We start from the raw sequence: 13,712 nt of genomic DNA, 5'->3' as shown, positions 1-13,712 counted from the left end.
ATCATAAAGACACTTCAAATCAGCCCCATAATTCAGCACATTCAAACATACAGCAATAACATCTTCCTTAAGTTTAGACCAGAATTTCTGATAAAAAAGTGCGGGGAGTCCATCCGCACCCGGTGCCTTAGTAGGATTCATTTCCTTCACTGCTCCCACAATTTCTTCCTCTGTGAAATCAGCCATTAAACCATCATTCATAGCTGAAGTCACCTTTGGTTGTATCACCCCAATAACCTCCTGAAATACATCCTCATTAACCTCTGAGCTAGTGAATAACCTTGTATAATAATCCTCCACTATCTTACATACCAACACCTTATCATCTTGCAAAATGCCCATATGATCTTGAAGTCCTTTAATTTCATTCTTCTTTCGGTGAGAGGATGCTTTGTGATGAAAGTACTTCGTATTTCTATCCCCCCATTGCAACCAAAGTGCCCGACTCCGCTGTCTCCAATATTGCTCATCCTTCTCAAGCAAACCATTTAATTTATCCTCCTCTTTTTGAATCATCTCCCACACACCCGGTTGTTGTTGCATAGTGAGTTCATGAAGAACTTTCTTAGTCTTCTCAATCTCAGTATTTAATTCACGTTTCTTTTTCTTATTCCAACCATGAAATGCCTTTCCACATTTATTAATTTTGCACCGAATAGCAGCACGCCGACCCCTTCCATTACTATCTTTCCACACTCGATCAACAATCTTCACACACTCTTCTTCTTGACACCACGCTTCCTCAAAGTGAAATCGAGTTTTACGTTTGGATTTACCACACTTAGCTCCGTCCACCCTCACCGGCATATCAACTACTAACGCACGATGATCCGACTCCCACCAATCAAGAAGTGAAATGTCCGCCCCTTCAAATTGAGGCAACCACTCCTCTGTACATAACCCTCTATCCAACCTCTCCATGACCCTAGAATTACTATGTTCATTACACCAAGTCAGCTCATACTTACAAGAACTAAAATCAATGAACCGGCAATAATCTATGACCTCTCTAAAGCCATCCATAACCCCTAGTAGTCTATCTCGGCCACCAATTTTTTCAGATAGACTTACAATTTCGTTGAAATCCCCAATACACAGCCATGGCCCCCAAACTTCCTTTCTTAAATCACGCAGAAGTTGCCACGAGAACCTCCGTTGGCTTGCATCAGGATTACCGTAAAACCCAGTAAAATACCACGGTGAGAACCCAACTCCGGCCACAGTAGCAAGAATATGCCCAGGTGAGCTAGACAAAACTTGCAATGTGATATCAGTTCTCCACATTAATAATAAACCTCCACTCATCCCCACTCTATCAACCGTCCACAAATTCCCATAATTCAGAACACTACAAACACGCTCAGCTTGATCCCGAGTTAATTTACTTTCAGCTAAGAAAATAATATCTGGACCAATATCACGCACATGGGATTGCAAGGCACGTAATGTCCAAGAGTTCCCAATCCCTTGAACATTCCAGCTTAAAAGTTTCATTGTGATCGGCGGCCTTGATCATCAAGGCTCGCCGCTTTCAATTCAACACAAGAAGCAGGTAAATCCATAGAACTAGAAACACCTACCTCATAATCATTAGCAGAAACTCTATCTCCCTCCATTGGCTCGGTCAGACCCGCTGTGAATACGACCATACCCTCTACTGGAGCCGCTTGCAACTCAGAAATGTGCATAGCCGAATGACTTCCTCCCATCTTGGCCTTGCCTCGTGCTTTATTTTTAATAGACACACGTTTTCTTCTCCCATTACTCTGTTGATTCTCTCCACAAATCTCAACCCCACTCCCCGGTACAAAACTCCCCGCCGTCGCCTCAGCCACCAAAGTTTCCCCTTCCACACAGCCCTCTGTTTGACCAGAATCAATAGTATTCCTCCCACACTTCCTCTTTCGCCTCTCCCCTTCATTATCAGCTGCTGAGTTATCTTCATCCTGATCAATCCCACAACTTCGAACCCCCTTCTCTTTATTCACCTTCTCACGAAATTGTTTCTGTGCATTAGTCTCAGGGATAACCTTTTGTTGATTACTAGGCCCAGAACCCTTCAGCCCAACACTAATAAACCCATCTTGTGCAGCATTACTTCCATGTGGACTTTTAATGGATTCTGGCCCATTATTCACAAGGCCCATTTCCTTTACAAAGTCTATTGTATTCTTTGACTTATTAACAACAGCCTGACCAAGGAGTTCCTTCCCACGACTCACTCCTATAACCACTTCTTCCTGTAACTGCTGCGTCCGAAGAAACCGTTCGGACGTGGAGCCCGTGGCCTGACTTGCTTCCCCCTCCGCCATCCTGCTCAACTCCTTTCGTCGATCCTCCTCCGCCATTGGCCTTCCAACAAGCTCATCTAAACAATCTTTACGTTGTCGGGCCAGAGCTTGGGCATTAGCTACAAAACAATTGGGAATCGGATCATCCTCTCTTAACCATACTCCATATTTCAGAACCTGGTCGCCTGTTAAATTAACCTCCATTACCATTGTCTTATCACACCCCAATTGATCATGTTCCCAATGGCCACACTTAAAACAGAGAAGTGGTAACTTATCAAATTTAAATTGCACCCACCTTTTACCACCATCCACCGGAATGTATCGCCCAACGAAAATCTCACTCATGATCGGAAAGCCAATCTTTACACGAACATAGCCATTCAGGAAGATCTGTTGAGGATTATTCCAAAAGATATCTTTAACATCCCCCGCCATACTACCTAATCGCTTAACATTGTTAACTGTCAAAGCTTTAAGAGGAAAACCCCTCATCTTAACCCAGAGAGAAACCTTATCCAACCTCGCATCTCGCCAATGTCCACTCTCCGGCCATTCTTCCAATACCAACACTCCCCCATTAAACAGCCAAGGTTGCTTCTCAAGTATTCTTTTAGCATCACTTCTACTATTAAATGATACTCCAAAGTAATTATGCTTATTATTTTCATCCATAATCTTCACTTTCCATTCCCCCACTGATTTCCACATCCTGGTAAAAATAGTTCGGAACAGCCCCAAACTCATACTTTGTTTCGAAACAATTTTTTCAATCAATGACTTCTCTCCAAACTCAGTCACTTGTTCTTCATTCACCTCCCAATCCTCTTCTTGCTCCATTCCTAACTTGTCAGTCAATTGCACAATTTCATCAACAGTACTATCCACCATCATCGTAGCCATGAACACAAACAACACACAAAGATCAATCATAGTATAGAGTCACAAGGACCATTAACTGTCACTCGGGGTCACAGAGACCATAATCTTCTTCATTAATTTATTAAGTAAAAAAAAAAATCGTTTTCAATTGTTTAGTTTTAACAAATGTATTTTGTATAATGAAGGTGGTAACAAACGGGTCACAAACCAATCAAGTTGATTGAGCAACGGGAATTTTCAAAATACCCAAATACTAAAAAAATATTAAAAATACAAATTTTATTTATAGAAGTATGAATTTTGTTAAAAAAATACAAATTACAAATTTGTAAATAACTTTTACATGTTTGTAAACAATTTTTAAATATTTGTATACAAACCTACACCCATAAATGGATATTTTGGTAGATTTTTTATCTGTTTTGATATTTAAAAAAAGTTTTTTAATCTAATTTTTTCTCATAATAGAGTACATTATAGTTATTTAAGACAATTTATAAATTTTTAAAAAATTTAGAATAAATTAAAATGCCGAAAATAAAATTTAAACAGTTAATTACTACGCGTACAAGAAAAAATAGTCGCGTGTACAAAAAATTTTTAACTTTATTTTTAGCATTGTAAATTATTCCGAATTTATTTACACCTGAATATAATTGTAAATATAATTGTTGGAGTGTACTTACTCAACAATTTTTACACGTTTGTAAGAATTATTTATATATTTGTAAGTATCTTTTACGAAATATTTATTGTATATTTGTAATAAATTGTTTTTGTTATAAAATAGGATTTTTTTTTTTTTTTGGGAGAAGTTGAAGAATACTATTTTTTTTAATGTTAACTAAATTTATCTTCAAATATAATTTAATTTAAATATACCTCTAATTATGAGTATTGTACCTAAATTATTCTCACACACTCACACTAGTATAAATAATTTCAAACATGTGTATTCTTTGTAGATGGATGTGTAGGTTTGTGGGAAAGTTGAAACAAAATTTTGATTAGAGAAAATAAAAATTATCCTAAAGTGATAGATTTTGAAAGAGGGAATAAAAATTAAAGGTATCAAGCTAAAAGAAGTAAGTAATGTAATTTTTTTTGTTTGTGGAAAATGTAATTTTTCACTAGCAGTCATGAAACAGGCCCAATACAATTCATTCAGTCCAAGCCTAATTTGTGAAACCCATATCAATCTTGGTGCTCTTATCAAAATGGCCCAAAGCAGTTTTCTAGACTTTACTATAGGGTGGATGGGTACATATAGGTGTGTATATATAAGGAAATTTATTGTTTTCTAGACTTTTATTGTTTCTTTACATAAATATTATGATAAAATTTATTTTTTTACGGTGTATTTTTATAAGTTTTATATTGCAGTATACTGTATTTATTTTTTATTTTTTATTTGTTTTAGTGTTATTTTACGGTTGTTTTTTATAATTTATTTTTTTAAGATGTGTAGTTCTTTTAAGTTTTCTAAGTGAGAATATAATATATGTATATCTGCTTATTGTTTTTCTAAGTAGTTATATCTGCTTATTTTTTTACATTTATCTTTGTATTGTTTTAGTAATTTTTTTGTTCTATTTTTTAAGATTGAGATTACAAATATAACTGTTATTGCATTCGGTATTGAGGATGTGCAGAACATTTTTTTACTTTTTTTTAATCGTGTTTTCCTTTCTTTTGTTTGATTTGTTTTAGTGTTGTTTTACAGTTGTTTTGCCATGATTATTTATTTGACGTCGATTTCATTGTATTTTTTTTCTTAATCTCACCGAAATTAATGGTTGTTTTCCAATTGTTCTAGTGTTCTTGTAGTGGTTCTGTCCGTGGATGTGGAAAATGAATGCCTCATTTTTTTTTTTGGTGTTTACAGTATAAAAGAAAAAAAAACATTGACCAAGACAATAAAAAAGAAATTTCTGCCGTGTGGCAGTACTTTTGTAAAGATAGGAGAAAAAAATCAGTATTTGTAAGTTTCTCTATATATATGTATAAAAGAAAGTGGTATTCTTCAAGAAAATTACATTGTATATCCACTTTACTTTATTTGTTTATATTTTTACCTTCATTTCCATATTCTTTAAGATGTTCCTATTATACCCCTTAGATTAATGTAAATCATGTGCTACACTTAAGTGGAGGGTAGGGATATATTAGGCAACCCATTCATAAAAGTGGGTATATTTTAATAAAATATGAGTGTATTTTTGATTAATGGATACAAAAAAGAGTTATTTCTCAACTTATCTCTATATATATGGGGTAAGATTATGGTAAGAGCTAGCAAAAGTTACCTACTGATAGGAAACTTTTTTTTACCATTGATTATAGATCTTGTGATTATTATGATGTAAGGTGTATACACTTATTATAAGACTGCTTATATACAATTAAAACTTTATACATATTATGATAATATTTAATGATATATTTATTTTAAAAAAATAATATGATATTAATAATTAATTTATTAATTTTTAATTTTAATTATTATTATTATTTTCTAAAATTAATTTGAATAGTTGTTTTTAGAAACGAGATAGATGGTGATTTCCCCTTCACTGCTCATTAATTTCAATTTTTTTTTTTTGAATAAAATCATCAAACTTTATTTAACTGCAATCATTCATGATTACAAAAAGCAAATCGGTAGACACCTCATTGCTCATTGCTCATTAATTTCAATTTTGATTTGGTTTCATTTAGGAAATAATTTTTTACGTTTCGTCCTCCCCTTCACCGCTCATTAAAATGTATAATTTACATGTTAGTATATTTCTCCTTATTTTATTTAGTATTTTCACATTAAAATAATATATTTTTAGAGGTTTTTTTATTCTTACACTTTAAAATATTTTTTTTTTGTATTTTTATGAAATTCTACATAAAAACCAATATTGCAAGAGCAACCTAAATGGCAACTAAAAATCGTATAGCAACTCACATGGAAACCACCAAAGAAACCACTTTAAAAACCCAAACCGTAAATTTAAAAAAATAATAATAAAAAATAGTATATAGGGTAATTTCTCTTTTTTTATCATTAAAAAACAAATAAGTTTTAAAAAATAAATATATAATTTTGAAAATAAAAAAAAATATAAATTAATGTGTCATAAAAATTATATTATGTTCATAAAAATATGTTGGCAGGTGCAATTTATGGTATTTGGCTAAATTAAAATTTGTGTATAAATGAAAAAAAGTGTATGAATTTGAATTGTATAGATAGTAAAATTAAAGAGATGTTGAAATATTAAACTTGATTAAATATAGTTAATTTCTAAAATTTTCTTGTTGCTACTAAAGTTTCTAGACTATTCTTATAATTACTAAAGTGCCTAGAGTTTCTTGTTTGTTTAAGTACTCTTGAATTTTCTAGAATTATCTTTCACTTGTGTTAGTAGAGAGAACTATGTAGAACAACGCAGAAGCTAGACATTTAATAATGTTTCTAGATTTGTCCATATAGTCCAATAAATAGATATGTAATCCTATCATTTTGTACCAAGTCACAAATCACACAAGTTGAGATATAAAATATAGTTTCTTCAATTCAAGTATTCTCTCCAAAGTTCTTATTTTCCAACAAAGTGGTACCAGAGCCAAGTTTGTAAAGAAAAATGGCAAGTGGACGAATGATCCCTTTCCAAATTCTAATGCTCACTAAGAGCAACTATGACAATTGGAGTATTAAGATTAAGGCGCTACTAGGAGCTCAATATGAATGAGATATTGTTGAGAAAGGTGATAAGGAGCATGACGATGTTGCTCTTTCCCAAGCTCAACGAGATGCGTTAGGGGATTCAAGAAAGAGGGACAAGAAAGCTCTCTACCTCATCTATCAAGTAGTGAATGAAGATGCGTTCGAGAAGATCTCAAATGCAACGACGGCCAAAGAAGCGTGGGAGAAGCTTCAAGCTTGCAACAAAGGAGCGGAGCAAGTGAAAAAGATCCGTCTTCAAGCTCTGAGATGTGATTTTGAAACTTTATTTATGGAAGATACTGAATCAATTTCTAATTATTTCACTAGAGCATTATCAATTGTCAATCAGTTAAGAAAAAATGGCGAAGAAATTAATGAAGTAAAGGTTATAGAAAAAATTCTGCATACTGTGAGTCCAACTTTTGAGTACATTGCTACAATTATTGAAGAGAATAAAGATTTAGAACCCATGAATATTGAACAACTCATGGGTTCTTTACAAGCCTATGAGGAGAAACCAAAAAGGAAAAAGAAGGGAAATGAGAAAATGGAGCAATTACTAAAGCTCACCTTGGAAGAAGAAAATTCTAACAACGGTAAAGATCAAAAAGGAAGAGGACGTGACCAAAGAAGTGAACGTAGACGTGGTCGAGGACAACGAAGAGAAGGAAGGGGTGACTATAATAACAATAATTTCAACATTGGAGAACAAAGTCGAAATTCACAAGCACCAAGAGGGTGCGCAAGAGGCAACTTATTGTCAAGGAGTGACAAATCTCACATCATGTGCTACAATTGCAACAAGTACGGTCATTATGCCTCCAAATGTAGATCAAGGAGGGTCGAAGAAAGAGCCAATTTTGTCAAAGTCGACAAAGGTGGAGAAGAAAGAACTTTGTTGCTTGCCTACAAAGACAAAGATTAGGGCTGAGCATCGGTCGATTTGGTCGGTTTTTTTCTATATAAAAATCCAAAATTAGGATTTTTGGTCTGGATTGGTGCAATTTGAAAACCGACCGACCAATCCAGAACCTATCTTAAAATCGACCGTTTTGAACCTCGGTTTGGTCGGTTTAAACCACCCAAATCGAACTTTTTTTAAAAAAAAAAAATTATCCAATTTATTGTATAACTACATTATTCTACATTTTACAACTACAAACATATAAATTAATTGTTCAAAAACTAATTATCTTATTCTTATAACTTTAATATTAATAAAAAAATAATATATTATTTTTATATAATATTAGTAACTATAATACATGCAAAAAAAAAATTAATAAATTAATATGTATATGTATAACGATCGGTTTTGGTTTTTTTGGTCGTTTTATTATCCAAAAAAAAATCGACCGTTCAATGGCGGTTTTAACCGTTAACGGTTTTTTCGGTTTTCAATTTCGTCGGTTTCAATTCCAATGGTGTTCGGTAGGTCAGTTTGAACGATTTTTTTTATTTTCTAGATTTTATGCTCACCCCTAACAAAGATGAAGCTCAAGAAAAAAAAATGGTATTTTAACACCGGCGCTAGCAATCACATGTTCGAAGAAAGAAGAATGGTTGTGGAGCTCAATCAAATGGTAAAAGGGAATGTCTCTTTTGGAGATGAATCAAAAATACCCGTGGAAGGCAAAGGTAAGATTCTTATACGCTTGAAAAAAAAAGAGGCCATCAATTCATCTCAAATGTTTACTTTGTGCCCATCATGAAAAATAATATTTTGAGTTTGGGTCAATTACTAGAGAAATGTTATGATATTCACTTAAAAGAAAATAATATTTTCTTAAGAGATGATAAAAGTAATTTGATCGCCAAAGTTCCCATGACAAAGAATAGATTGTTCCTCTTGAATATTCAACATCATGTTTCGAAGTATTTAAAGGCCTGCTACAATGAGTCATCATGACTTTGGCATCTACGCATTGGACATCTCAATTTTGCCGGGCTTAAACTCTTAGAGAAGAAGGAGATGGTGGGAGGCATTCCATGCATCAACCAACCAGATCAACTTTGCGAAGGATGTTTGCTTGGAAAGTAATTAAGAAGAATTTTTCCAAAAGAGTCACTATAAAGAGTCACAAAGCCGATTGAGCTCATACACACTGATGTCTGTGGCCCAATTAAACCAAACTCATTTGGTAAGAGTAAATATTTCCTCCTCTTTATTGATAACTTTTCAAGAAAAGTATGGGCTTATTTCTTGAAGGAGAAATCAGAAGTGTTCGGGAACTTCAAGAAATTCAAAGCTCTAGTTGAAAAAGAAAGTGGTCTTCCAATTAAGGCCATGAGATTTGATCGAGGAGGAGAGTTCACATCAAATGAGTTCAACATTTACTATGAGGATCATGGAATCTGTCGTCCATTAACAGTGCCAAGATCCTCCCCAACAAAACGGAGTGGCAGAGAGGAAGAATCGAACCATACTCAACATGGCTCGCAACATGTTCAAAAGCTAAAGAATGCCAAAGGTGTTTTGGGCTGAAGCGATAGCTTGCGCATTCTACTTGGTGAATCGCTCTCTAACAAGAAGTGTACATGAGAAGACACCTCAAGAAGCATGGAGTGGAAGAAAACCTGGAATTTCTCACCTAAGAGTCTTTGGAAGTATTGCTTATGTTCATGTTCCCGATCAGAAGAGAACGAAGCTTGATGACAAAAGTGAGAAGTACATCTTCATTAGATATGACTCAAGATCAAAAGGCTACAAGTTGTACAACCCAATTACCGGGAAAACTATCATCAGTCGCAACGTGAAGTTTTACGAAGAAGATTCTTGGAATTGGAACATAAAAGAATATGATTTTCTTCCTTACTTTGAAGAGGAAGATGTAGCGGAGCAACCAAGGATGGAAGAAGAACTTCAAGAACCTACTACTCCACCAATCTCGCCAACTGGAAATATACAAGAAGATTCAAGTGAGAGCTCAAATGAAAAGACGCCATGCTTTAGAAGCTTGCAAGAACTTTATGAGGTAATTGAAAATCAAAATGATATTTATCTTATGTGTCTATTTAGTGATTGTGAACCTCTAAGCCACCAAGAAGCAGTAAGAAGCAAGAAATTAAGAGATGCGATGGATGAAGAAATCGATTCAATTATAAAAAATGACACATGGAAGCCAGCTACTCTTCCACAAGGATACAAGCCAATTAGAGTAAAATGGGTGTACAAGGAAAAGAAGAATGCTACAGGCGAGGTGGAGAGATATAAAGCAAAATTGGTGGCAAAAGGCTATTGTCAAAGGGAAGGCATCGACTATGAGGAGGTATTTGTTCCAATTGCTCGTCTTAAAACTGTTAGACTAATAATTTCTTTAGCAGCCCAAAATAGATGGAAGATCCACCAAATGGATGTAAAGTCTGCTTTCTTAAATAATTTCCTCGAGAAAGAAGTCTACATCGAGCAACCATTGGGCTATGAAGTAAAAGGGCACGAAGGAAAAGTTTTGAAGTTGAAGAAGGCTTTATATGGCCTAAAACAAGTGCCAAGAGCTTGGAACACTCGAATTGACAAGCACTTTAAGACAAGAATTTCACCAAGTGTCCATATGAGCATGCACTCTATATCAAAATTAAGAATGAAGATATATTAATTGTATGCTTGTATGTGGATGACTTGATCGTCACTGGAAGCAACTCAAGTATGTTTGAGGAGTTAAAGAAAGATATGACTAAAGAGTTCAAGATGACAGATATTGGGCTCATGTCTTATTAGCTCGGTATTGAGGTAAAGCAAGAAGACAAAAGCATTTTTATCACTCAAGAAGGCTATGCTAAGGAAGTACTTAACAAGTTCAAGATGGATGATTCTAATCCAGTTAGCACACCATTAGAATGTGGAACAAAATTGTCAAAGTATGATGAAGGAGGAAAAGTGGATCCAACTCTTTTCAAAAGCCTTGTTGGAAGTTTGCACTACCTAGCTTGTACAAGGCCAAATATCCTCTATGTTGTTGGAATCATTAGCTGCTTTATGGAAGCCCCAACAACAACTCATTTGAAAACTACAAAGAGAATACTTTGGTACATCAAAGGTATGACCAATTATGGGCTATTTTATTCATCTAACAATTATGAGATAGTTGGATATAGTGATAGCAATTGGAGTGGAGACTTGGACGATAGAAAGAGTACTACATGATTTGTCTTCTTCACGGGAAATATAGCATTTACTTGAATGTCAAAGAAAGAAACTAATCGTAACACTATCGACTTGTGAAGCCGGATACGTTGCTGCAACTTTATGCGTTTGTCATGCAATTTGGCTAAGAAAGTTGTTGAATGATTTGAATGTGCCATAAGAGGATCCAACTGAGATTCGTGTTGATAGCAAATCAGTAATTTTACTAGGAAAGAATCAAGTCTTTCACGAAAGAAGCAAACACATCGACACCCACTATCATTACATAAGAGAATGCATTGGAAGAAAAGAAGTAAAAGTGGAATGTGTCAAATCTCAAGATCAAGCAGCAAACATTTTTACGAAGCAACTCAAGAGAGAAACATTCATCAAACTACGAAGTATTATTGGAGTCACAAATCAAGTTTAAGGGGGGTGTTGAATCCCTTTGGAAATTCTGTTTGGTCCTTAGAAATAGTTAAATCTAATATTTTTTGAAAATGGAGAAGATGATCGAAAAAAATCTCGGAAAACACCATAAAAAATTACCTAGGTTGATAAAATTGCTAGGCCATGATTTTAGCAGCTAAGAAATGTTGTTTCTTCTCTGAAAGGACCTATTTCTCTATATATTTTTTATGAAGATGAAGAAGATGAAAAAGTCAGATCTCCGATTTGATACTTGGAAGGTGCCTAGATTGACAAATTTCCAACCTAGGCGCTGGGTGCTCAGGGTCCCGGGGCCCTAGGTGCTAAAAAATGAACTTGATTCGATTCTGATTTTAATGTCTCAGATATGTTAGTGGTATGTCTAGTTGATGTCTCAATGTAAGTTTTGACCCTTTTGTACTAAGATGGTCCTATAAACCAAAACCCTAGTTGGGAATGTCAACTTGCGCCCCGGGTGAAACCCTAGGTGCCCAAGTTAACTTTAGGTTGAAGGCTCATGTAATTTCAGCTCCTTGGGCTTGTATTAGTGTAACGCCCTAAATAATTAGGCACGCTACCCAAAAATGATTATGAAACCCTAATCCCCTAACTGAGATTACTAATTAAAAATAGCGCAGAATTTAAACTTTTATATTAAACAGACTGAAAATAAACTTGTAATATATTTAAACTTTTCAAACATAGTTGGGATCTCAAAAATATTTACAAAATTATTACAAGTTCTTTCTTACTAGCCGACCTAAGCGGCAAAACAGAATACAAAAGTCAACATTGCTAGACCCATAACCCGCTTGGTCTGAAGTGGCGTGAACATGTACATTCTTCGTCTGCTCCTGAAACTCATGGCTGATCAGCTATTGCCTTACCCTTTCCTGCACGGTAGAGCACCCGTGAGCCAAGCCCAGCAAGACAGTATAAATCATAACACATATATTATGCTTATTCACATATATGTCTGTATGGCACAGACCTTATCACTATATCAACATGCCTATTTATGTCCACGTGGCGTAGACCTATGTGTTGCGCTCACACATCTATTTAAATCTACATGACGTAGACCCACGTGTTGCTCTCACACGTCTAATTACATTAAGGCCTTAGAAGTGGTTCATCTCGGTTATGGGTACCGAGTCCAACCTAATTATGCCTTGAGCGCACAATCCTTAAATTTCATTTCATTTAACATGGCATGGCATTATACACATATTCCACTAGAGTAATAACCCTAGGCTAACAAACCGTTCCTATTAGGGTAATAACCCTAATCCCGGTTACTAAACATTCATGCATATCATATTCACATAAGCGCCAATGTGCATACTCTACGTGCAAACTACTGTCTTACCTGTTGTCCAGCTATAAAAGGAGATTCCGAATCCCCGGGTGCTCCTGATCAGGTGCCGGTAATCCTAGTCACACAAATCCGGGATAATTCACACTTAGGGTTAACCCCTGATTTTCAACTCATAAAATTCAAACATGGCATTTATAACTCAAATAATCATACAGAGCTCGGAACGAGCTTTCCAACGATATAAAGAACTCCCAAATCGGAGTTCGGATCACAAAGTTATGCATTTTTGAAAATTCAACACAAACTGCCCAAAAACACGAGGGCGGGCCGCGGCATGCTCCAGACCATGCCGCGCACTGGGAAAAATTCCCGTGTTCACTCAAAGTGAGCGGGCCGCGGCATGCTCCAGCATGCCGCGGCATCCGGGTGCGTAACCCGTAAAACCAAGAAGAAACCTTCGAATTTCAGCCCAAAAACCCAATCTTTCATTGCAAATTTCACAACCAAAACACAATTTGCACATAGCATTAATAACACATACTAAATACTCATTTATCACATGACATGCATCAAAATCCCAGAATTCAAATTGCTCAAAAACACCCAATATCATGCTTAAGATTAACAAAACCTAAGCTCAAACTCAAGAACTTCAAAACCAAGTTCTTCAAGCCAAAACCATCAATTAGACACTAAATTTCACACCTGAAATTTCAACCTAAAATTACCAATAATCTCAGCCCAATTCATTAACAAGCATACAACAATCTAAACTCAAATCCAATCCAAGATAGCTCCAAATTACCCAATCATGTAGCAAGAACAACCTAACCAATGCATAACCAAAATTAACAAACTTAAACATGTTTCTATCACAATATTCAGCCAAGAAACATAATTTAAAAAATCAAGAAAACTACCTCAAATACTTGCACAACCAAGCCTCAAGCC

At 35.1% G+C, this 13,712-nt stretch overlaps 1 protein-coding gene across 1 annotated transcript; it reads left to right on the top strand.

Annotated features, from left to right (window-relative positions):
* The first annotated feature begins 6,808 nt into the window (after positions 1-6,808).
* On the top strand, positions 6,809-7,816 carry LOC133037119 (uncharacterized). The gene is made up of 2 exons (XM_061113942.1): positions 6,809-6,875; positions 6,933-7,816. Exons 1-2 carry the CDS (start codon positions 6,809-6,811, stop codon positions 7,814-7,816), a joined length of 951 nt encoding a protein of 316 aa, XP_060969925.1.
* Positions 7,817-13,712: the final 5,896 nt, after the last annotated feature.

This window comes from Cannabis sativa, chromosome 4 (genome assembly GCF_029168945.1).
Source record: "Cannabis sativa cultivar Pink pepper isolate KNU-18-1 chromosome 4, ASM2916894v1, whole genome shotgun sequence".
NCBI lineage: Eukaryota > Viridiplantae > Streptophyta > Magnoliopsida > Rosales > Cannabaceae > Cannabis > Cannabis sativa.
Note: the sequence above shows the minus strand (reverse complement) of the source record. Positions and strands in the feature narration are given on the sequence as shown.

Bases quoted from the DNA above. Each gene is read 5' to 3' on its own strand.
- LOC133037119 (XM_061113942.1), top strand. From the start codon at position 6,809: ATGGCAAGTGGACGAATGATCCCTTTCCAAATTCTAATGCTCACTAAG. The intron at 6,876-6,932 runs GTATTAAGATTA...TTGTTGAGAAAG, and splicing joins GAGCAACTATGACAATTGGA to GTGATAAGGAGCATGACGAT.